This window comes from Syngnathus leptorhynchus, chromosome 4 (assembly GCF_054491065.1).
Source record: "Syngnathus leptorhynchus isolate UIUO chromosome 4, UIUO_Slep, whole genome shotgun sequence".
Lineage (NCBI taxonomy): Eukaryota > Metazoa > Chordata > Actinopteri > Syngnathiformes > Syngnathidae > Syngnathus > Syngnathus leptorhynchus.
In genome coordinates, this window is record NC_141198.1 from 2,234,580 (window position 1) to 2,260,367 (window position 25,788).

Here is a 25,788-nt window from a genome sequence, read left to right on the forward strand (position 1 = left end):
GTTACCTGAATGTTGTTGGTCACTTAAATGTTGAACAGAGGCTGAGATCAACCGGAGTCAAATTCCTTGTTTGGCATGCACAAACTTGGCCAATAAAAGCTGATTGATTGATCGATCGATCGATCGATCGGTCGGTTGATTGATTGATTGATTCTGCTGACACAAACAAAGTGGAGGAGTGGATACGTAGCAGGAGATTGAGATAAAGCCTGGTTAGAGCTGCTCTTACAGCTCTCAGCCAATAATCAGCAAGGATATATATATATAGATCAACATTTTCCCATTGGTCTCCTACCAGCCAATAGTGTGGTTCAGTCATATGGGCAGACAAAGCCCCGCGCACCAAGTGATTTCGCAAAATGCCGCAATGCACCAAATATATCCGCAATATTTATTTTTATAAAAATCCATGATGCACCGAGGCCACGAGAGGTGAACTGCGAAGTAGCGAGGGATTACTGTATACAAAAACTACATCATCTGATCAGAGTCTATTTTTTGGGAGATAAATAACTTTTTAAATGCCATTGTTCATGCCTGTTGAATGTGACTTCTGTGTCTAAAATTTGCTGCAGATATACCCTATGCTGGGGCTGTAAATTACTTAAAAATTTAAAATTAGATGGCATCAACTCAAACTCCAAGATAACTGCCCAATAGAGTAACAATAATAATAATATGACGAAGAATGAATGAAGAGTTACCATTTATTTATGTTCAGGTTTTTTTTAAGGCCCAAGGGAGCCGCTAAAATGAGGGTGAAAAGCCGCAGGTTGCAGACCCCTGGTCTAGAAGTTCCCTGATAATTTCTAAATGATCCCATGTTTACCTTTATGATTAATTATGATAAAGCCCACCTGGGTTCTCTGATAATTTCTAAATGATTCAATGTTTACCTCTGATTATGAAAAAGTCCACCTATAATCTAGTCTCAGGATAAATGTACTTTCTCTGTTAAGGACTCAGAGACCTATTAAAAGAAAAATAAAACAAGAGAAACCAGCATCCTGGAATCAAAGAACACAGGTCTGGGCTAAAATTGTCAGATGTTTGTAGCAGGATAAAGGATATTAAAAAATTCACAAGGTTTAAACATCATACATCTATTCAATCAATCATATTGAAATGGAGAGTATCAGACCACGGCAAACAGACCAACACCTGGCTATTCCTCTAAACTTTCAGACCAAATTAAGAGAGCCCTGATCAGAGATTCAGCCTAGATACGCACGATCACTCTAGAAGAACTACAGAGATAGACAACTAAGATGGGGGAATTCGTCCGTAAGAAAATTAGTAGCACACTGCACAAATATGACATTTATAGAGGTCTGACAAACAGAATCCCATTTCTCTGTAAAACTGCACAACAATTCGAAAAAAACATACCCACAGTCTAACATGGTGGTGGAAGCATCATAGTTGCTTTGCTTTTGGGTTGCTTTTCTTCAGAAGGAACTGTCAGGCTTTCAGCATGAGATGGATGGATTGGTTGGTTGGTTGGAGTCTGTAAGACCTCAGACTGGGACAGGAATTTGCCTTCCAACAATACAAAAATCCCAAACATTAAGCAAAATCCTAAATGGAGGGTTTTTGCTACAACAATGAAAGGGTTAAAATATAAAATCATCTAGATGTTAGAAATGGCCCAGTCATAGTGCAGACCTGAATCCAATTGAAAATTGAAAACTAGAGTGTTGTTGGTAGAAGAAAAAAAAAAACCCAACAACAATATATTGTATACATTTTGTTCCACTTCCCAACTGTGTCCCACTTGGTATTGATTTTTCACAAACATTTATTTTATTTATTTTTGAAGCCTGAAATATGGCAAAAGGTCAAAAAGTTCAAGGGTATGATAACACTTTTGCAAGCCGGTTTATCTACAATTATATTATTATTATCTATTATTATTTACTATTATCTACAATTGTATTATTATTATCTATTATTATTTATGTACAATTATCTACAAATTCCAAGATCTTCAGTCAATGTTTTTGTGATTTTCTTCAATAAAATGTGAACATTCCACAATGATGCATGTACCGGGCATATGAGGGAGACTCGAAGGCTTGTTGTAGCAACTTCACTGTCTGGATCTGCAGTGAGCTTCTCTTTTACTTGATGACACATGACAGTGAAAGAGTACACAAATATTAAATTCACAATGATGGCTGAATAAAGAATATTAAGTTCACAACGTAAACTCAGCTAACAAATTACATTAAAAATGGCACTATTTCTAGGTTGACTTTGCCTGTGCAGTTCAAATTGCTCATTACAGTATACAGTTTGTTTCCACACAGCGATGGACCTTGTTTGGACCCAGATGTTACTTTCCCATTAAATGTTTTTGGGGCCAAGATGTTTCATTGAAACAGCTTTTCAGAAACACAGGGATGAGAATGGCAAATGTGAAAAAGCACTGAAAAGTAGTGGGGGAGGAGGAATTAAATAAAGAAATAAAGAAATTATATATAAACACACACACACACACATATATATATATATAAAAACCCAATGAAGAACTCTGTGGGTTTTGTGTTTTGGTCCCTGTTTTCTTTTAAGTACGTCTTAATTATATATATATATATATATATATATATATATATATATATATATATATATATATATATATATATATATATATATATATATATATATAATTATTATTATTATTATTATATTTTATATTATTATTCTTAAATTATTATATGTATTTTATAATATATATTATTCCTATTATATATTATTATATATATATATATATATATATATATATATATATATATATATATATATATATATATATATATATATATACACACATATATATATGTATGTATGTATAGATGTACTATATATATACACATATATACATACATATATACACACACACACACACATATATATATATATATATATATATATATATATATATATATATATATATATATATATATATATTATATAATATTCTTATTATACTTACTCTAGTAGTAGAGTTTCTGCCCTGACACTGGAAGGTTGTAGGTTCAAACCCTGGCCGGGTCATACCAAAGACTATAAAAATGGAACCCATTGCCTCTCTGCTTGGCACTCAGCATTAAGGGTTGGAATTGGGGGGTTAGATCACCAAATGATTCCCGAGCGCGGCACCGCTGCTGCTCACTGCTCCCCTCTACCCCAGAGGATGGCTCAAAATCACATGGGGATGGGTTATATGCAGAGGAAAAATTTCACCACACCCAGATGTGTGTGTGTGAGACGATCATTGGGACCTTTTGGGGGACTTTTTTATTATTATATATATATATATATATATATATATATATATATATATATATATATATATATATATATATATATATATATATATAAAAAATTTAAAGGAACGGTTTTTGATCAGGGTATGGCATGAATTCAATTACACTTTTCTGATAAGGTTTTGGTCAGACACGTGGCAGAGAGGGTTGTTAATCACTTTCAGCTGCATTGGTGTTGATGGAATTAACAACAGGTACACGAGAGGGGCAACAACGAGATGGTCCCCAAAACAGGACTGGTTTTGCAGGTGGAGGCCATTCCAAGCTCCTCCCTCTTTTTTAAACTTTTTTTCCACAATTGTTGGCTTTAGCAAGAGTCATTATCACGACTGGAAGCATTAACCCTCCTGAAGTTGCGCAGATTGTCCAACTCCTCCAGTATGACACATCCATCACCAAACAGTCAGAAACAGACTTCACGAGGGTGGCCTCAGGGCACGACGTCCTGTAGTGTGCCCTATGCTCACTACTCAGCACCGTGGAGCTCGATTGGCATTTGCCATAGAACACCAGAATTGGCAAGTCCGCCACTGGCCCCTGTGCTTTTCACAGATGAGAGCAGGTTTACCCTGAGCACCTGTGATAGATGTGAAGGGGTCTGGAGAAGCCAAGGAGAGCGCTATGCTGCCTGCAACATCATTCAGCATTACCGGTTCGGTGGTGGGTCAGTGATGGTCTGGGGAGGCATTTCCATGGAGGGACAAACAGACCTCTACATGCTAGAGAACGGCAGTCTGACTGCCATTAGGTAAAGGGATGAAATCCTTGCACCGATAGAACACCTTTGGGACATAATGTTTCGGTCTATCAGACGCCGCCAGGTTGCTCGTTAGACTTTGCAGGAGCTCACTGATGCCCTTCGACAGATCTGGGAGGACATCCCACAAGACACCATCCGTCGTCTCATTAGGAGCATGCCACGACGTTGATAAGCATGCATACAAGCATGTGGGGGCTACACAAGATATTGAAAAGAGTTTTGAATTGCAGAAATTGATTTCAGGCAAAATGGACGAGCCTGCCACATCATTTTTTCACTTTGATTTTTGGGGTGTCTATATACTGAACCCTCTGTAGGCTGAAAACTTTTATTTCCATCAAAAGATGTGGCATCCTTTTGTTCCTGAGACATTAAACTGTCCATATCAGTATAGATATCCAACATTTTTTTTTCACCATTGAAATCTGATGTGTTTTCAGTGTTCCTTTCATTTTTTTGAGCAGTGTATATATATAAATAATGATATCATGACAATAGCGTAACATTAGCTTACATGTAACATCATGTTACCTTCTAAACCCACATGCTTGTAAAAGTAAAAACGTAGCTTTGTGGGGGTTTTTTTGTTTCGATGTGCTCCTTTAATGTTCCTAGCGCCGCGACCTCCACAGCTGATCATATCTTGACAGAGAATACACAAAACCTGCGGGCCTGGGAATGCTCATGAGTCGCGGAGGCTAACGTTGCTGGCCGGCCGCTGCTCCCCATATATAAAAAAAAATAAAAAATTCTCAACCAATTTACACGATTCACAACGGGAAAAAAAACTGAAATCCGAGGAATACATAAAAATACAGTATATACGCAATAAATAATTGTGTTATTCTAACAACCTGAACCATGTTTACAATTTCATATGTACAAATGTATACATTTTTGATGAATAGATAGAGCATAGATATTGACCCTTCACTCTGAGTAGCTGACGTGTTTAAATGATGCATTGAGACAAGTGGCTTGTACAACAGCTGTATGTCTGATGTTTGTTAGAAAGCAATCTGTGTCAAGACTGTGTTATAATTCAAAGAGTTAGTAAGAGTGTAGAAAGAAGAGAGCATGCATTGTGTCAAACCCAACTCGTGGCCCCCGAGAGCAAACAAACCGCAGTTGCTGGTTGTCAAGCATTAAAAACAACTCTTAAGCAGTCACTGAAGCCCAGCTAGACAATTTATCAAAGTCTTTGTTACTTCATCACTTGCCTCCAACAGCAGCATATGAAGGGAGTTTAGCCCTTTCAATGGCAAAGAGGAGATGGGAAAAACACTGGCTAACTTAGTGTTAGATAGCATCTTGACAAAAAACAGACGGATTTGAAATTATTTCAAAAGGATAAACGATTAGGGAGAATGGATCAATGAGTGGTTGGAAGAGCACCCTGGGTTCTTCCCTTTGACAGTGCAGGGAAAGGGTTCCGGCTGGTAAAAGTAAATAATTTGAAACTCAACGTGGATTTTGCACCTGCGTCTTTTTCAAAAAGTAAATTCTCATCTTTGTGAAATGCTTTGAAGATGGTATAAGCATTATAGAAGTGTACACTCCATTTCTCATTTAGTATTATGATATATTATATCCCCCTCCGTGAGTCGTCACCTTATCGTGGTGGAGGGGTTTGCGTGCCACTATGATCCTAAGAGCCATGTTGTCTGGGGCTTCATGCCCCTGGTAGGGTCACCCATGGCAAAAGGGTCCAAGGTGAGGGGCCAGACAAAGCACGGCTCAGAAGACCCCTCATGACAAAAAAGACAAATGAACCTAGTTTTCCCTCGCCCGGACGCAGGTTACCGGGGCTCCTCTCTGGAGCCAGGCCTGGAGGTGGGGCTCGAAGGCGAGCGCCTGGTGGCCGGGCCTCCGCCCATGGGGCCCAGCCAGGCATAGCCCAAACAGAAAATGTGGGCCCCGCTTCCCATGGGCACACCACCTGTAGGAGGGGCCAAAGGGGTCAGGTGCAAAGTGAGCTGGGCGACGGCCAAAGGCGGGGAGAACCTTGGCCGATCCCCGGCTGCAGAGGCTGGCTCTAGGGAAAACATGGAACGTCGCCTCTCTGGCTGGAAAGGAGCCCGAGCTAGTGTGTGAGGCAGAAAAGTTCCGACTAGATATAGTTTGGGCTCTGGTACAAGCCCTCTCGAGAGGAGCTGGAATCCCTTACACTCTGGAGTTGCCCACGGTGAGAGGCATCGAGCAGGTGTGGGCATACTTATTGCCCCCCGGCTGGGCGCCTGTACATTGGAGTTCACTCCAGTGAACGAGAGGGTAGCCTCCCTCCGCCTTCGGGTGGGGGGACGGGTCCTGACTGTTGTTTGTGTCTATGCACCAAATGGCAGCTCAGAGTACCCACCCTTCTTGGAGTCCCTGGAGGAGATGCTGGATAGTGCTCCTTCTGGGGACTCCATCGTTCTACTGGGTGACTTCAATGCTCATGTGGGCAATGACAGTGAGACCTGGAAGGGCGTGATTGGGAGGAACGCCCCCCCCCCCCCCCCCCGATCCGAACCCGAGTGGTGTTCAATTGTTGGACTTCTGTGCTCGACACGGATTTTCTATAATGAACACCATGATCAAGCATAAGGGTGTCCATATGTGCACTTGGCACCAGGAAACCCTAGGCCGCAGTTCAATGATCGACTTTGTAGTCGTGTCATCGGATTTCCGGCCGCATGTTTTGGACACTCGGGTGAAGAGAGGGGCGGAGCTGTCAACTGATCACCACTGATGGTGGGTTGGCTCCAATGGTAGATGCCGGTTCGACCTGGCAGACCCAAACACTCTGTGAGGGTCTGCTGGGAACGTCTGGCAGAATCCCCTGTCAGGAAGAGCTTCGACTCCCAACTCCGGCAGAGCTTTTCCCACGTCCCGGGGGAGGCAGGGGACATTGAGTCCGAGTGGACAATGTTCTGCGCCTCCATTGTTGAGGCAGCCAACCGGAGCTGTGGCCGTAAGGTCGTTGGGGCTTGTCGTGGCGGCAATCCCTGAACCCGCTGGTGGACACCGGCGATAAGGGATGACGTCAAGCTGAAAAAGGAGTCCTATCGGGCCGTTTTGGCCTGCGGGACTCCGGAGGCAGCTGACAGGTACCGGATGGCCAAGCGGAACGCGGCTTCGGCGGTGGCTGAATCAAAACCCAGCTGTGGGAGGAGTTTGGCAAGATCATGGAGAATGACTTCCGGACGGCTTTGAGGAAATTCTGGTCCACCATCCGGCGTCTCAGGAGGGGGAAGCAGTGCGCAGTCAACACTTTACAGTGGAGATGGTGTGCTGCTGACCTCGACTCGGGACATCGTGAGTCGGTGGGGAGAATACTTCGAAGACCTCCTGAATTCCACTGACACGCCTTCCATTGTGGAAGCAGGGCCTTGAGACTCTGAGGCGGACTCTCCAATCTCTCGGGTCGAAGTCACTGAGGTAGTTAAAATACTCCTCGATGGCAGGGCCCCAGGGGCGGATGAGATCCGCCTGGAGTTCTTAAAGGCTCTGGAGCTTGTGGGGCTGTCATGGCTGACACGCCTCTACAGCATTGCGTGGACATCGGGGACGGTGCCTCTGGATTGGCAGACTGGGGTGTTGGTTCCCCTCTTTAAGAAGGGGGACTGGAGGGTGTGTTCCAATTACAGGGGAGTCACACTCCTCAGCCTCCCTGGTGAGGTCTATTCAGGGGTGCTGGAGAGGAGGGTCTGTTAGGAGGTTGAACCTCGAATTCAGGAGGAGCAGTGTGGCTTTCGTCCTGGCCGTGGAAATGTGGACCAGCTCTACACCCTCGGCAGGATCCTCGAGGGTCCATGGGAGTTCGCCCAACCAGTCCACATGTGTTTTGTGAACTTGGAGAAGGCATCCCACGGGAGGTTCTGTGGAGGGTGCTTCGGGAGCACGGGGTGCCAGGCAAACTGATAAGGGCGGTTCGGTCCCTGTATCACCGATGCCAGAGTTTGGTCCGCATTGCCGGCAGTAAGTAAGATTTGTTCCCAGTGAGGGTTGGACTCCGCCAAGGCTGTCCTTTGTCACTGATTCTGTTCATAATTTTTATGGACAAAATTTCTAGGCGCAGCCCAGGCGTTGAGGGGGTCCGGTTTGGGGACCTCAGCATCACGTCTCTGCTTTTTGCAGTTGACGTGGTTCTGTTGGCTTCTTCAGGCCATGATCTCCAGCTCTCACTGGAGCGGTTCGCAGCCGAGTGTGAAGCGGTCAGGATGAGGGTCAGCACCTCCAAATCAGAGTCCATGGTCCTCGGTTGGAAAAGGGTGGAATGCCCTCTCTGTATCGGGGATGAGATCCTGCCCCAAGTGGAGGAGTTCAAGTATCTTGGGGTCTTGTTCACGAGTGAGGGCAGGATGGAGCGTGAGATCGACAGGCAGATCGGTGCAGCGTCGGCAGTAATGCGGACTCTGTACCGGTCCGTCGTGGTGAAGAGAGAGGTGAGCCAAAAGGCAAAGCTCTCGATTTACCGGTCGATCTATGCTCCTACCCTCACCTATGGTCACGAGCTATGGGTCGGGACAGAAAGAACGAGATCCAGGATACACGCGGCCGAAATTAGTTTCCTCCGCAGGGTGTCCGGGCTCTCCTTTAGAGATAGGGTGAGGAGCTCGGTCATCCGGAAGAGACTCGGAGTAGAGCCGCTGCTCCTCCACGTTGAGAGGAGCCAGATGAGGTGGCTCGAGCATCTCATCAGGATGCCTCCTGGACGTCTCCCTGGAAAGGTGTTCCGGGCATGTCCCACCGGTAGGAGACCCCGGGGACGACCCAAGATGCGCACTATGTCTCTCGGCTGGCCCGGGAACGCCTTGGGATCCCCCGGGATGAGCTGGATGAAGTGGCTGGGGAGAGGGAAGTCTGGGAGTCCCTCCTAAAGCTGCTGCCCCCGCAACCCGACCTTGGATAAGCGGAAGATGGACGGGTGAATGGATTTGCTGCAGTAAGTCGGATTCGTTCCCAGTGAGGGTTGGACTGCGCCAAGGCTGCCCTTTGTCACTGATTCTGTTCATAACATTTATGAAGAGAATTTGTAGGAGCAGCCAAGGTGTTGAGGGTGTCCGGTTTGGGGACCTCAGCATTGCGTGTCTGCTTTTTGCAGACGACGTGGTACTGTGGGCTTTTTCAAGCCCCAAGTGAAGGAGTTCAAGTATCTTGGGGTCTTTGTCAGGTCTAAATACCATCAGACATGAATCACCCTGAAAACAAAGAGGAGAAGACAACCAGTATTCCTTTTCCTGCAAATAAACACTGTTATAAAACAAATTTCATTGTCCCAATTGTCTTTAGTTTACTTTTACTTTATTTTTTAAATGATAAAATAACAAAATATAAGCGACTCAGGCAGATGCGAACAACTCTAAAAACACAAATTCTACCTCTCATTCATATCTGTAGAGTCCGATAACATTGAACAAACTGTATGGTATACTTTAAATTTACATGAGTTTAAAATTATTTTTGCCTCACGAACATTTTAAACAGGAGTTATAAGTAATGCAAAGTTTAAAATCGTTTTTGCCTCATGAACATTTTAAACAGGAGTTATAAGTAATGCAAAGTTGTCTATTATTTGAACTTAAAAGAAGTGAATTTTGTTCTTGTCATTTCCAATATCTTTCAGAAAGTAATAGTTTATGTCACGTCTACAGGTTCATAACATCAACAGTATTAACATGGCCACTTTGTAATATTTAATATTAAGTAATATGTACTTTTGATTTACTTTTGACTCACAACCCCACGTGAAGAATCGCTGTTGTGATGTCAGCTCAGCTTGGAGCTGCTTCACTTTATCAGCGTGGTCACTCCCTATCAGCTTGTCGTATGTGTTAGCATGTTTAGTCTCATAGTGTCTCTTTTGGTGGAAATCCTTAAACAAGGCAACTGTCTCTTTAGAAATTAGACAAACACAATTGCCTTGATTTTCAGTGAAGTATTGTAATTTCCATTTCTCTTGAAAGAGACAGCCCTCAATGTCAAATTTCCTCGTTTTCTTTGCAGTCGCCATTGCAGAAATGAGCGGAAAGGGCTGGTGTTGCCACCCTTGGGTAATACGAGGAATTATAGTTTCAAGTTTCATGATTTTTTTTATTCAGTTTGACAGTGCAGGTGGGCCATAAATAATACATTATAAGACCAAAGCTGTGGGCAGTATGAAATCTGACCAGGGGCTGGATTTGGCCCGCGGCCCGGACTTTGGACATGCCTGGGCTCCAAGATCTGGTGCCGTGCAAGCTGCAAAAAAAGTCTGAAGTGAAGATATTACTGCGTACCCCAGTAAAATGACGAGATGGCAAAACAGTGTCAAAATAAGTAAATCGGCCAACTCTTGAAGTTGGCCTCATCACGTTGCCTGCGTGTTCTGTCATGAGTACTATGTTGCTGCTGCTGGCTTGACTAGTCTTGGCCATGGTGCATATGTGAACAAGTTTTTGAAAGGAAGTAATGTAGCATTAGATCTGTTGTGTAAGTACTGCTTTTTTTAACATTGAGGACTAGTACTAGTAACTGTCTAAAAAATTTATTTTTTAATAATTATGTGTATTTTGATCTTCACTTTACATATCACAGGATTTTACAGTACTGATGGTCGATATGTACTGATGGACGATACGTGAAAATGCCATAGACTCACTTATCCACCTCTGTTGTGGTGAAATCAATTGTCACCATCCAACAAGTATTTTGTGACACAACAGATACTGGCATGCCTCTTATCACATGATCTGTTTTTGGAAAGCCATGTGTAAAAGCAATGTGTAAAAAAGCACACAACCACGTCAATTTCTAACTTTGTTGGGTTTTGTGTGAAAGACAAAGACAAATATTTGTAGCTCCACTATTACGTCTCTGATCAGCCAATTCCATGTTAATATTTTTATGTGAAAAAGACTAATGCAATATGCAGTGCAGTTACTTAGTGCTCTGGAGTGGTCTGGGTTTCTGATGCCCTTCATCCTCAGCCTCTGCAGGAGCAGTGGGGATGTTAGCTGCCTCACTAGGTACACAGACATGGAGAAGGTCTGCAAACATCAGAAGTTTAGTCCACACATCAGGTCCATTTGAAAATTCTTCTAAAGAAAGTTACGAACTGACTAGGTCTGTTACCTTTCCAATTTCAGGTCCCCATGTCACAGAAATCTGATTGGGTACTGCAGAGGATAGTCGCACCAATGATGTAATGTTTAGCGGTTTTCCTGGTTTCCTTTGTTCCACAGCATTTTTGGGGGGAGGTGCATAACCCTAACAAAAACAAAAAATTAATACTTTCATATTTGGTTAGCTTTTTCTCCCCAACACATTGATCAATGAAGTAATTGAATGCCAAGCGTTTTCAGAAAAAATAACCCCTAAAATCCCAGCCGATTTCGAGCATTTTCAATCATTTTGTAAGGCCTACAGAATATTGTGTGCTATGGTTATATACATACACGGACGGTACCAATGAAAGAATGGGGCCTCTTCTTTAATTAGAAAAACTAATTATGATTCCAACACATAATGTTCTTTAGGTACCACCATTGTAAAATAGCTTGGTTTCACTCAAGTCAGCAATCTCAGACAAAATAAGGAGAAAAGGAGTTTTTGGTGCATGATGTATTTTCTGCACAAGTGCGACTTTGACACGAATATTTTGGTTCAGTGACATCTAAAACATCTCAATCGCCCTTCTCTTCTATAAAACCTGAACAAAAATAATGAAAACGTGTTTTTGATGGCAAAAACCTTTATTTACATTTTTGATAACGTGCGCAAAAAGCAACATTATCACATTTGAGAACTTATTTACAAATTTTGGGGTATTTACAGAGATGTTTAAGGGGTGCTCAAAATAAGTGTGCGTGTTTTGCTATTTATAAGGGATGTATTTGTGCGTCACTGTATGCTGCACCGGAATACTTGATTCATTCACTACTAAGCACCATGGAGCTCGATTGGCATTTGCCATAGAACACCAGAATTGGCAAGTCCGCCACTGGCCTCCTGTGCTTTTCACAGATGAGAGCAGGTTTACCCTGAGCACCTGTGATAGATGTGAAAGGGTCTGGAGAAGCCAAGGAGAGCACTATGTTGCCTGCAACATCATTCAGCATTACCGGTTCGGTGGTGGGTCAGTGATGGTCTGGGGAGGCATTTCCATGGAGGGACGAACAAACCTCTACAGGCTAGAGAACAGCAGTCTGACTGCCATTAGGTATCGGGATGAAATCCTTGCACCGATAGAACACCTTTGGGACATAATGTTTCGGTCCATCAGACTTTGCAGGAGCTCACTGATGCCCTTAGACAGATCTGGGAGGACATCCCACAAGACACCATCCGTCGTCTCATTAGGAGCATGCCACGACGTTGATAAGCATGCATACAAGCATGTGGGGGCTACACAAGATATTGAAAAGAGTTTTGAATTGCAGAAATTGATTTTAGGCAAAATGGACGAGCCTGCCACATCATTTTTTCACTTTGATTTTTGGGGTGTCAATATACTGAGCCCTCTGTAGGCTGAAAACTTTTATTTCCATCAAAAGATGTGGCATCCTTTTGTTCCTGAGACATTAAACTGTCCATATCAGTATAGATATCCAACATTTTTTTTTCACCATTGAAATCTGATGTGTTTTCAGTGTTCCTTTCATTTTTTTGAGCAGTGTATATATATAAATAATGATATCATGACAATAGCGTAACATTAGCTTACATGTAACATCATGTTACCTTCTAAACCCACATGCTTGTCAAAGTAAAAACGTAGCTTTGTGTTTTTTTTGTTTCGATGTGCTCCTTTAATGTTCCTAGCGCCGCGACCTCCACAGGTGATCATATCTTGACAGAGAATACACAAAACCTGCGGGCCTAGGAATGCTCACGAGTCGCGGAGGCTAACGTTGCTGGCCGGCCGCTGCTCCCCATGTAAAAAAAAAAAAACAACGGGAAAAAAAACTGAAATCCGAGGAATACATACCCTGGGTTCTTCCCTTTGACAGTGCAGGGAAAGGGTTCCGGCTGGTAAAAGTAAATAATTTGAAACTCAACGTGGATTTTGCACCTGCGTCTTTTTCAAAAAGTAAATTCTCATCTTTGTGAAATGCTTTGAAGATGGTATAAGCATTATAGAAGTGTACACTCCATTTCTCATTTAGTATTATGATATATTATATCCCCCTCCGTGAGTCGTCACCTTATCGTGGTGGAGGGGTTTGCGTGCCACTATGATCCTAAGAGCCATGTTGTCTGGGGCTTCATGCCCCTGGTAGGGTCACCCATGGCAAAAGGGTCCAAGGTGAGGGGCCAGATAAAGCACGGCTCAGAAGACCCCTCATGACAAAAAAGACAAATGAACCTAGTTTTCCCTCGCCCGGACGCAGGTTACCGGGGCTCCTCTCTGGAGCCAGGCCTGGAGGTGGGGCTCGAAGGCGAGCGCCTGGTGGCCGGGCCTCCGCCCATGGGGCCCAGCCAGGCATAGCCCAAACAGAAAATGTGGGCCCCGCTTCCCATGGGCACACCACCTGTAGGAGGGGCCAAAGGGGTCAGGTGCAAAGTGAGCTGGGCGACGGCCAAAGGCGGGGAGAACCTTGGCCGATCCCCGGCTGCAGAGGCTGGCTCTAGGGAAAACATGGAACGTCGCCTCTCTGGCTGGAAAGGAGCCCGAGCTAGTGTGTGAGGCAGAAAAGTTCCGACTAGATATAGTTTGGGCTCTGGTACAAGCCCTCTCGAGAGGAGCTGGAATCCCTTACACTCTGGAGTTGCCCACGGTGAGAGGCATCGAGCAGGTGTGGGCATACTTATTGCCCCCCGGCTGGGCGCCTGTACATTGGAGTTCACTCCAGTGAACGAGAGGGTAGCCTCCCTCCGCCTTCGGGTGGGGGGACGGGTCCTGACTGTTGTTTGTGTCTATGCACCAAATGGCAGCTCTACCCAAGAGTACCCACCCTTCTTGGAGTCCCTGGAGGAGGTGCTGGATAGTGCTCCTTCTGGGGACTCCATCGTTCTACTGGGTGACTTCAATGCTCATGTGGGCAATGACAGTGAGACCTGGAAGGGCGTGATTGAGAAGAACGCCCCCCCCCTCCGATCTGAACCCGAGTGGTGTTCAATTGTTGGACTTCTGTGCTCGACACGGATTTTCTATAATGAACACCATGAGCAAACATAAGGGTGTCCATATGTGCACTTGGCACCAGGAAACCCTAGGCCGCAGTTCAATGATCGACTTTGTAGTCGTGTCATCGGATTTCCGGCCGCATGTTTTGGACACTCGGGTGAAGAGAGGGGCGGAACTGTCAACTGATCACCACCTGATGGTGGGTTGGCTCCAATGGTGAGGGTAGATGCCGGTCCGACCTGGCAGACCCAAACACTCTGTGAGGGTCTGCTGGGAACGTCTGGCAGAATCCCCTGTAAGGAAGAGCTTCGACTCCCACCTCCGGCAGAGCTTTTCCCACGTCCCGGGGGAGGCAGGGGACATTGAGTCCGAGTGGACCATGTTCCGCGCCTCCATTGTTGAGGCAGCCAACCGGAGCTGTGGCCGTAAGGTCGTCGGGGCCTGTCGTGGCGGCAATCCCTGAACCCGCTGGTGAACACCGGCGATAAGGGATGACGTCAAGCCGAAAAAGGAGTCCTATCGGGCCGTTTTGGCCTGCGGGACTCCGGAGGCAGCTGACAGGTACCGGATGGCCAAGCGGAACGCGGCTTCGGCGGTGGCTGAATCAAAACCCAGTTGTGGGAAGAGTTTGGCAAGATCATGGAGAATGACCTCCGGACGGCTTCGAGGAAATTCTGGTCCACCATCCGGCGTCTCAGGAGGGGGAAGCAGTGCGCAGTCAACACTTTACAGTGGAGATGGTGTGCTGCTGACCTCGACTCGGGACATCGTGAGTCGGTGGGGAGAATACTTCGAAGACCTCAATTCCACTGACACGCCTTACATTGTGGAAGCAGGGCCTTGAGACTCTGAGGCGGACTCTCCAATCTCTGGGGTCGAAGTCACTGAGGTAGTTAAAATACTCCTCGATGGCAGGGCCCCAGGGGCGGATGAGATCCGCCTGGAGTTCTTAAAGGCTCTGGAGCTTGTGGGGCTGTCATGGCTGACACGCCTCTACAGCATTGCGTGGACATCGGGGACGGTGCCTCTGGATTGGCAGACTGGGGTGTTGGTTCCCCTCTTTAAGAAGGGGGACTGGAGGGTGTGTTCCAATTACAGGGGAGTCACACTCCTCAGCCTCCCTGGTGAGGTCTATTCAGGGGTGGTGGAGAGGAGGGTCCGTCGGGAGGTTGAACCTCGAATTCAGGAGGAGCAGTGTGGCTTTCGTCCTGGCCGTGGAAATGTGGACCAGCTCTACACCCTCGGCAGGATCCTCGAGGGTCCATGGGAGTTCGCCCAACCAGTCCACATGTGTTTTGTGAACTTGGAGAAGGCATCCCACTGGAGGTTCTGTGGAGGGTTCTTCGGGAGCACGGGGTGCCAGGCAAACTGATAAGGGCGGTTCGGTCCCTGTATCACCGATGCCAGAGTTTGGTCCGCATTGCCGGCAGTAAGTAAGATTTGTTCCCAGTGAGGGTTGGACTCCGCCAAGGCTGTCCTTTGTCACCGATTCTGTTCATAATTTTTATGGACAAAATTTCTAGGCGCAGCCCAGGCGTTGAGGGGGTCCGGTTTGGGGACCTCAGCATCACGTCTCTGCTTTTTGCAGTTGACGTGGTGCTGTTGGCTTCTTCAGGCCATGATCTCCAGCTCTCACTGGAGCGGTTCGCAGCCGAGTGTGAAGCGGTCAGGATGAGGGTCAGCACCTCCAAATCAGAGTCCATGGTCCTCGGTTGGAAAAGGGTGGAATGCCCTCTCTGTATCGGGGATGAGATCCTGCCCCAAGTGGAGGAGTTCAAGTATCTTGGGGTCTTGTTCACGAGTGAGGGCAGGATGGAGCGTGAGATCGACAGGCAGATCGGTGCAGCGTCGGCAGTAATGCGGACTCTGTACCGGTCCGTCGTGGTGAAGAGAGAGGTGAGCCAAAAGGCAAAGCTCTCGATTTACCGGTCGATCTATGCTCCTACCCTCACCTATGGTCACGAGCTATGGGTCGTGACAGAAAGAACGAGATCCAGGATACACGCGGCCGAAATTAGTTTCCTCCGCAGGGTGTCCGGGCTCTCCTTTAGAGATAGGGTGAGGAGCTCGGTCATCCGGGAGAGACTCGGAGTAGAGCCGCTGCTCCTCCACGTTGAGAGGAGCCAGATGAGGTGGCTCGAGCATCTCATCAGGATGCCTCCTGGACGTCTCCCTGGAAAGGTGTTCCGGGCATGTCCCACCGGTAGGAGACCCCGGGGACAACCCAAGATGCGCACTATGTCTCTCGGCTGGCCCGGGAACGCCTTGGGATCCCCCGGGATGAGCTGGATGAAGTGGCTGGGGAGAGGGAAGTCTGGGAGTCCCTCCTGAAGCTGCTGCCCCCGCGACGCGACCCCGGATAAGTGGATGAAGATGGATGGATGAACATTTTTATTTTTAAAATTTTGTGCATAGAAGAAAATCCATCCATTTTCTATACGGCTTGTCCGCACGGGGGTCGCGGGCAGTAGGCAAGAGACACACTGAACTGGTTGCCAGCCAGTCGCAGGGCACACAGTGGCAAAACAACATTCGCACTCACACCTAGGGACAATTTGGAGTGCTCACTCGGCCTACAACATGCTTTTTGGGATGGGGGACGAAACCGGAGTGCCCAGAGAAAACCCACCCGGACATGGGGAGAACATGAACATTAATCATATTTTCTATATTAGGAGCCAGAATCCATGGACAATAACTTGAAGTGTCCATGCATAGTTTTCCAACATTCCTGAGTGGCAAAACTGAGTGGCAAAAATCCTCCTCTCCAGCACCTCTGAATAGACCTTACCAGGGAGGCTGAGGAGTGTGATTCCCCTGTAATTGGAACACACCCTCCAGTCCCCCTTCTAAAAGAGGGGAACCACCACCCCAGTCAGCCAATCCAGAGGCACCGTCCCCGATGTCCACGCAATGCTGTAGAGGCGTGTGAGCCAGGACCGCCCCACAACATCCAGAGCCATTAGAAACTCCGGGCAGATCTCATCCACCCCTGGGGCCTTGCCCCCAAGGAGTTATTTAACTACCTCAGTGACTTCAACCCCAGAGATTGGAGAGTCCACCTCAGTCTCCAGGCTCTGCTTCCACAATGGAAGGCGTGTCGGTGGAATTGAGGAGGTCTTCGAAGTATTCCCCCCACCGACTCACGACATCCCGAGTCGAGGTCAGCAGCACACCATCTCCACTGTAAACAGTGTTGACCGTGCACTGCTTCCCCCTCCTGAGACGCCGGATGGTGGACCAGAAATTCCTCAAAGCCGTCCAGAAGTCATTCTCCATGGCCTCGCCAAACTCCTCCCACGCCCGGGTTTTTGCCTCAACAACCGCCGAAGCCGCGTTCCGCTTGGTCATCCGGTACCTGTCAGCTGCCTCCGGAGTCCCGCAGGCCAAAACGGCCCTATAGGACTCCTTCAGCTTGACGGCATCCCAAAAGCTAACAAGCTCATCAACGCATTACGCATCAAGGCCCGCACTCACTTTTTTCTTTGAAACTAAAGAAAGTTTATGACCATCAAAAATGGGTGGGGTTGAAGCTAAACCTATCACTTTCATCCCATCGCTTGATTGACATACAGGTAAGCCTTGTCGGGAGGCAATCACAGTGACCCCCCCCCCTTCTCAGTGCAGCAAATTTGGCTGCGGATTCACAAGCCCGGCACCAAAGCTAAGAAGCTAATCAACGCATTACGCATCAACGCACGTACTCGCTTATTTCTTTTAAACTAAAGAAAGTTTATGATCATCAAAAATGAGTGGGGTTGCTGGACCAAGTAAGAAGCCAAACTGTATCACTTTCATACGGAATGGGAGTTGGACCTTTTTTTACCTCATTGACTGGGTTGACATTCCCTTTAGCACAGCTCCATCTATTGAATGCGGAACAAAACCCTACTCTACCCCAGTTTGATGCAATAGATTCTATTCTATGCGCCTTTAAATCTGGTGAGCCCTATGTATGAAATAATTTTCTCAAATAAAAAAATTCAATGAAGGCATTCCTTATAATCCAGTGCGCCTTGTAGTGCAGAAAATACTGTATATATATTTATGCATACATACATGCATACATACATACATACATACATACATACATACATACATACATACATACATACATACATACATACATACATACATACCGTATTTTTCGGACTAGAAGTCACTCCGGAATATACGTCGCATTAGCCATAAATTGCACAATAAAGTGTAAAAAAAACATATAGAAGTCGCACCGGAGTATAAGTCGCATTTTGGGGGAAATTTATTTGACAAAATCCAACACCAAGAACAAACATGAACGAGAAACAACAGGTAAACGATACAGTATGCTAACGTGACATAAAAACAAAAGAAGGGCTGAGAACGGGCCTGACGTAACATTGACAGTTATCCAAATAACTATAACATAAATAACACCTTTATCAAACCATCTGTGTGACTCCAAATCATTAAATCCATCGATCGTCCTTTATGTCAACTGTGTGCGCCGTGCCGCTGACGTCGTTGCAGTTCAAATTATTCCACAGGCCCATATAATGATATATAAATTATATATCAAATAACCATCTGTGTCACTCCAAATCATTAAATCCATCGATCGTCCTTTATGTCAACACTGCCAGGTGTGCGCCGCGCCGCTGACGTCAGTTGGAGTCCAAATTATTTCACAGGCCCATATAATTATAAACAACAATTTTATCAGACAATCTCTGTCACTCCAAGTCATTAAATCCTGTGATCGAATCCTTAGTCCTTTATGTAAACACTGCCACATGTGCGCCGCTGATGTCAGTTGCAGTTCAAATCACAGTAATCCCTTGTTACATCGCAGTTTGTTTATCACGGTTTCACTTCATCGCAGATTTTTGAATTTTGAAAATTTGTGAATAATTTCACATATAAGTCCACGATTTATATACGGTACATACATACATGCATACATATATACATACGTACATACATATATATACATACATACATACGTACATACTTACTTACATACATACATACATACAACATATATACAATATATACACTGCTCAAAGAAATTAAAGGAACACTTTAAAAACACATCAGATTTCAATGGTGAAAAAAAAAAAGTTGGATATCTATACTGATATGGACAGTTTAATGTCTCAGGAACAAAAGGATGCCACATCTTTTGATGGAAATAAAAGTTTTCAGCCTACAGAGGGCTCAGTATATAGACACCCCAAAAATCAAAGTGAAAAAATGATGTGGCAGGCTCGTCCATTTTGCCTAAATTTAATTTCTGCAATTCAAAACTCTTTTCAATATCTAGTGTAGCCCCCACATCATGCTTGTATGCATGCTTGACAACGCATGAGGCCGGGAATGTCGTGGATCAGGAGGAACCCAGGACCTACTGCACCAGCGTAGGATCTGACCATGGGTGCAAAGATTTCATCCTGATACCTAATGGCAGTCAGACTGCCGTTCTCTAGTCTGTAGAGGTCTGTTCGTCCCTCCTTGGAAATGCCTCCCCAGACCATCACTGACCCACCACCGAACCCGTCATGCTGAATGATGTTGCAGGCAGCATAGCGCTCTCTTTGGCTTCTCCAGACCCTTTCACGTCTATCACAGGTGCTCAGGGTAAACCTGCTCTCATCTGTGAAAAGCACAGGGCGCCAGTGGCTGACTTGCCAATTCTGGTGTTCTACGGCAAATGTCAATCGAGCTCCACGGTGCTGAGTAGTGATCATAGGGCACACTACAGGACGTCGTGCCCTGAGGCCACCCTCGTGAAGTCTGTTTCTGACTGTTTGGGCAAAAACATTCACACCAGTAGCCTGCTTAAGGTCATTCTGTAGGGCTCGGGCAGTGCTCAACATGTTCCTCCTTGCACAAAGTAGCGGATATCGGTCCTGCTGATGGGATGAGGACCGTCTACGGCCCTGTGCAGCTCTCCTAGAGTAACTGCCTGTCTCCTGGAATCTCCTCCATGCTCTGGAGATTGTACTGGGAGACACATAAAATCTTCTTACAACAGCACGCATGGATGTGTCATCCTGGAGGCGTTGGACAATCTGCTCAACTTCAGGAGGGTTAAGAAATCGCCTCATGCTTCCAGTCGTGATAATGACTCTTGCTAAAGCCAACACTTGTGGAAAAACTGTTAAAAAAGATCAAGAGGGAGGAGCTTGAAATGGCCTTCACCTGCAAAACCCGTCCTGTTTGGGGGACCATCTCGTTGTTGCCCCTCTAGTGTACCTGTTGTTAATTCCATCAACACCAATGCAGGTGAAAGTGATTAACAACCCCCTCTGCCACGTGTCTGACCAAAACCTAACCTAACCTTATCAGAAAAGTGTAATTGAATTCATGCCATACCCTGATAAAAAACTGTTCCTTTAATTTTTTCGAGCAGTGTATGTATATATATATATATATATATATATATATATATATATATATATATATATATATATATATATATATATATATATATATACAAACAAACATTAGAACATTAAGATTGTCAAACATTATTGAACACAAAAATGCCTGACCTATTAGTACATCTGCTGTAAGCAGTATTGAGCGGGCAATGATCATTTTCATGGTCAGGTATGCAGCTGTATAACCGCTATGCAGTTTGGGCACATAATTGGCGCATTCTGATGTTAAGAAGGGATGTATTTTTATTTGATGAGAGTAATGTCTGTATTAATATGTTTATGTAAGCATACTGTATGATGTATACATATTCATACATTCATTGTATATGAATGAGAAAAAGGTTTCACAGAATCTATAGTGAATTTCTTTGTCAATGTGACTTAAACGGCCCTTATTTCTGAAGAATGAGAAATGATCAAAATTATCAAATTTTCAGCTGTAATAAATTGACTTGTCTTGACCTCGTAGCAAATGAAATGCATCAAAATTGCTGAGGGCGCGATTGGCTCATAGAATTCCCGGGGATTTTTTTTCAAGCATGATAGACGTGAGAATTTAGAAAGTGACAACGCGCTTGAGGAATTCAAACCAGGGGATTTGTGGTTAGAAATTATATTTAATGTTACAGGAATAAACTTAGAAACCCACAAAGTAAGCTCTCAAATGTTTTGGGAATCATGTTTCTATCTACTACAGGGTTGAGATGATTCTTATCAATTATTTACTAGGCTTTGACAATATTGTTAAATTTCCAGTAAAGCCTCGGGTTTTCTGGAGTAATTCTAAAGTCGCCGTAGCTTTCAGGGCCGTATTTTGCCTGGTACTTAAGACCATAATGGGTTAAGGATAATTAAAACAACAAATCTTCCTGCACTGAGGGTGATATGTCTGACATATGTCATATGTCAGGACATGTAATTTGTGGACGGTACCTAAAACAAGCAGTAAGAACAAATATCAAACATCAAAGGTTCGGCCAACTTCATTTCACGATAAGCTTTTACATTACATGCCATATTAACCAATTTTAATGCATTCGATGTCATCTGTTGTTGATACTGAGAATACATTTGCATCGTTGCGATCAAGCTGTTCATTTTATTGCTTATAATCCAATGTAACGTTGCTCTGAATGTCTGTGTGAGAGCTTGCATGAGTGTCTGCGCTTTAGTCTTCTCCCAGGATTTGACGTAACGTTTCGTCAAAAATCTACAAAAAATAAAAAAATCTATACTTTATTTTTGAGAGGAGTTCAGTGTTAAAAATACATCACGACCTGCCATTCTTTAAAGTGGATGCTGGTCAGTGAGTATGGTATTGAGCAGTTTTTATGCCAAAATATGGATTTGGACCTGGATTTGCAAACATTTATTTCTCACCTCTCATGTCACTTTTCAATCATGCTTTCAAAGAAGCAGCTATATGCATATGTGTAGCTGCAGGTAGTGTGTGAGTGATTATTTCCAATGGGTTTTTCTTTTATCAACCAAAACTAAAAATTAAACATCCAGCAAATAGAAGAGTAAAGTTAGGTTAAGTTATTTTATATGCATAGCCATAACTCACAAGATTCTTCATAAGCCCACAGCAGACAATGATTCGCAACATCCCATGATTCGAAGACCCAGCTGAGCAAGGTGATAAACGAAATCTTCAACCCTTGTGAGGACAGCGGTTTAGAAAATTGATGGATGATTAGAGATCACAGAAGAGGGTCTAAACATGTTTTAACTCATCAAACTTGCACACACAGCAGGTCTGGCAAAAAAATAAAAATAAATTAAAAAACAAAACACAGTAAGAGGCTGTCATGTAACATGGTGGCGAGATGGTGCAGATGGTGCGTAAAAATGTATTGGATTTAGCTCAGGCAGATTGGCTCAAAGTGCAATTCAAATATTACTAGAAAATGGTGTTGGGAAAAATGTTATATATTATCATTAGATTCTATGTTCCTCATCAAAGATGTTCGCTGTATGTTTGACCCAGGGAATTTTCAACCGATATAGAATGTTAAGAGAACAATGGTGTTTTTCATTGTACAGGATGCATGTGGCTGGAGCCATGAGTCGCTTTAAGCAAGAACATCCTGGTTTGAACAATGACATCGTTGAGAGGTCCATACTGCTCGCCTTAAACAATAACATCCTTGTTTTTCTGAAATCATGAGCTGAATGTACTGCTGTGAACATAAGAAGCTATACATTTGTCTAAACTCCACCCATTGCATGTATTCAATAAAAAGAGGCCAGCCTATGGCTGAAGCGCGGTTCGGGCCACACACCCTGTGTGTGTGTCCCAGGCGCCCTCCTGTAGGAGTCGTTGGTCGATGAAGACAAGTCACTGTCTTTGTGAAATTCTTGGTAAATGTTGAAGACCCAACAGATGGTGTTAAAACTTGACATGAGAAATACCTGACAGGACCGGATAATGGTTAGATGGAAGTTAGTTCTTCAAAATTAACTTTTGTTAAACTGATAGAGGGTGGCAACTGGCTGAATCAGTTAACATCTATTTCAGTTCAAACGTCACCAGAAGATGGCGCCAAATTCAGATTGACATGACATAGTAAATCATTAGTTAAATTAGTAGAAGATGGTGACGAAAGAAACACAACCTGTTTTGAATTACACATAGTAACACACAAGTTTGGATTATTTTACATTATTTTGCCAATAATAGGACTAATAATCACAGTTTCGTTATGATTATGTGTTAAGGTAATAATTGTTAGATGAAGTTGTGTTTTACATTATTTTGCTTTGCCATAAAATAAGTGCTTAAGCAAGCATTACAATTACCGTAATTTTCGGACTATAAGTCGCTCCGGAGTATAAGTCGCACCAGCCATAAAATGCACAATAAAGTGAAAAAAAACCATATATAAATCGCACTGGAGTATAAGTCGTACTTTTGGGGCAAATTTATTTGTGGAAATCCAACACCAAAAACAGACATGAACCAGCAACAACAGGCTAAACAATATGGTATGCTAACGTGACATATACACAAACGAGGAGCTGAGAACGGGCCTGACGTAACATTCAGAGTTATTCAAGTAAGTTTTACATAAATAACACGTTTATAAAACCATCTGTGTCACTCCAATTCATTAAATCCATCGATCTTGCTTTATGTAAACAATGCCGCGTATGCGCCGCATATGCTGACGTGGGACCCGTTGTAAGTTGCATTTATAATTATTCCACGGACCCATATAACGATATATAAAGTATATTTCAAATAAATATCATATTACAACAATATTATCAAATCATCTGTGTCACTCCAAATCATTAAATCCATCAATCAAATTCCTCGTTCTTTATGTCAACAACGCCGCGCGTGCGCTGCAGAGATCTAGTATATAACTATGTTGTAGCGTTAACAAAGAACCAGGAAAGATGTGGGTTTATATAACAATATTATCAAACCATCTGTGTCACTCCAAATCATTAAATCCATCGATCAAATTCCTCGTTCTTTATGTCAACAACGCCGCGCGTGCACTGCAGAGATCTAGTATATAACTATGTTGTAGCGTTAACAAAGTACCAGGAAAGACGTGGGTTTATATAACAACATGATCAAACCATCTGTGTCACTCCAAATCATTAAATCCATCGATCAAATTCCTTGTTCCTTATGTCAACAACGCCGCGCGTGCGCTGCAGAGATCGAGTATATAACTATATTGTAGCGTTAAAGTACCAGGAAAGACGTGGGTTTATATAAAAAACAATATTATCAAACCATCTGTGTTACTCCAAATCATGAAATCCATCGATCAAATTCCTCGTTCTTTATGTCAACAACGCCACGCGTGCGCTGCAGAGATTTAGTATATAACGATATTGTATCACGGTATTGATTACTACCATAGTTTAGATATGGTTATGTGTTAAGTTGATTGTTTGAAACATGGTTTATTGTTGTTGCATTGTACTGTTGTAACCAGGTTATTGGTAACCAACATGTATTTAATATTGTTTTTATTCACATATAATAATAATAACGTGACATATACACAAACGAGGAGCTGAGAACGGGCCTGACGTAACATTCAATTATTCAAGTAAGCATTACATAAATAACACATTTATAAGTCCCCAAGTCCCAATGATCATCGTCACACACACATCTGGGTGTGGTGAAATTTGTCCTCTACATTTAACCCATCCCCATGTGATTTTGATCCATCCCCTAGGGGAGAGGGGAGCAGTGAGCAGCAACGGTGCCGCGCTCGGGAATCATTTGGTGATCTAACACCCCAATTCCAACCCTTAATTCTGAGTGCCAAGCAGTGGGTCCAATTTTTATAGTCTTTGGTATGACCTGGCCAGGGTTTGAACCCACAACCTTCCAGTCTCAGGGCGGACACTCTACCACGAGGCCACTGAGCTAGTCAATCTGTGTCACTCCAATCCATTGATCTTGCTTTATGTAAACAATATATGAATGTATTTATGAGAGTAAGGACTAAGAGGAGACAAACAAGGGGTAATGCTTAGGCTATTTGGTGGACAGCTGGTTACATTCCACGCTAAAACTGAACAACATGGACAGGGAACGTTACAGCTGTGAATGTCCTAAATGCAATCCTATGGTGTGCAATTTGTTCCTCCATAAACAATAAAATGTATCCAATTATCCAGCCCAGAGAAATGGCAGACGCAACATGTTATGGGCCCAGCGGGATATTGGAAGCCGACACATGCAGCTGCAAGGACTAATGGAGACTATCTTGATTAGATTAATCAGATTAGATTAGAAAAGCAATTTACTCAAGGCCAAACAAGGCCAAACCAGTGTGAAACGGTTCAATGGAGAAGCAACAAAAGTGGTGAAACTCTCTCCATTCTTGCTCGTGAGAAATGTAGCATTTCAGGGATTTTATACACAGTCTATACACCTGTTTCCAATTGACTGGTTGATCTTTTGCATGTTCCAAACAAATGTTTTTTTGGCATCCCTCAACTTTTCTAGTCTTTTTGTTGCCCCTGCCCCAGGTCTGTGTATTAGAGGAATCAAAGTCAAAAGAGAATATTTGAAAAATAAACAATAGCATTCGTCACTTTGAGCATTCTTTGTTGCATATTTAAATGAATATAGGTTGAGAAATATTTGCAAAACATTTTAATCAACATTTTACACAATGTTCCAACTTCATTGGAATTACAATTTGT

General features: G+C 44.0%; 1 protein-coding gene across 4 annotated transcripts in view; it reads right to left on the bottom strand.

Annotated features, from left to right (window-relative positions):
* Positions 1-25,788, bottom strand: part of pias2 (protein inhibitor of activated STAT, 2) — a 109,254-nt gene that overhangs the window by 42,054 nt on the left and 41,412 nt on the right. For all 4 annotated transcript variants that reach the window (XM_085908826.1, XM_085908828.1, XM_085908827.1 and 1 more), the window contains 3 exons: positions 11,185-11,319; positions 10,994-11,099; positions 2,050-2,123 (listed from right to left, as the gene is read on the bottom strand). In XM_085908826.1, the coding sequence (XP_085764952.1) occupies positions 2,050-2,123; positions 10,994-11,099; positions 11,185-11,319 (315 nt within the window). The remainder of the gene's footprint in view (positions 1-2,049; positions 2,124-10,993; positions 11,100-11,184; positions 11,320-25,788) is intronic.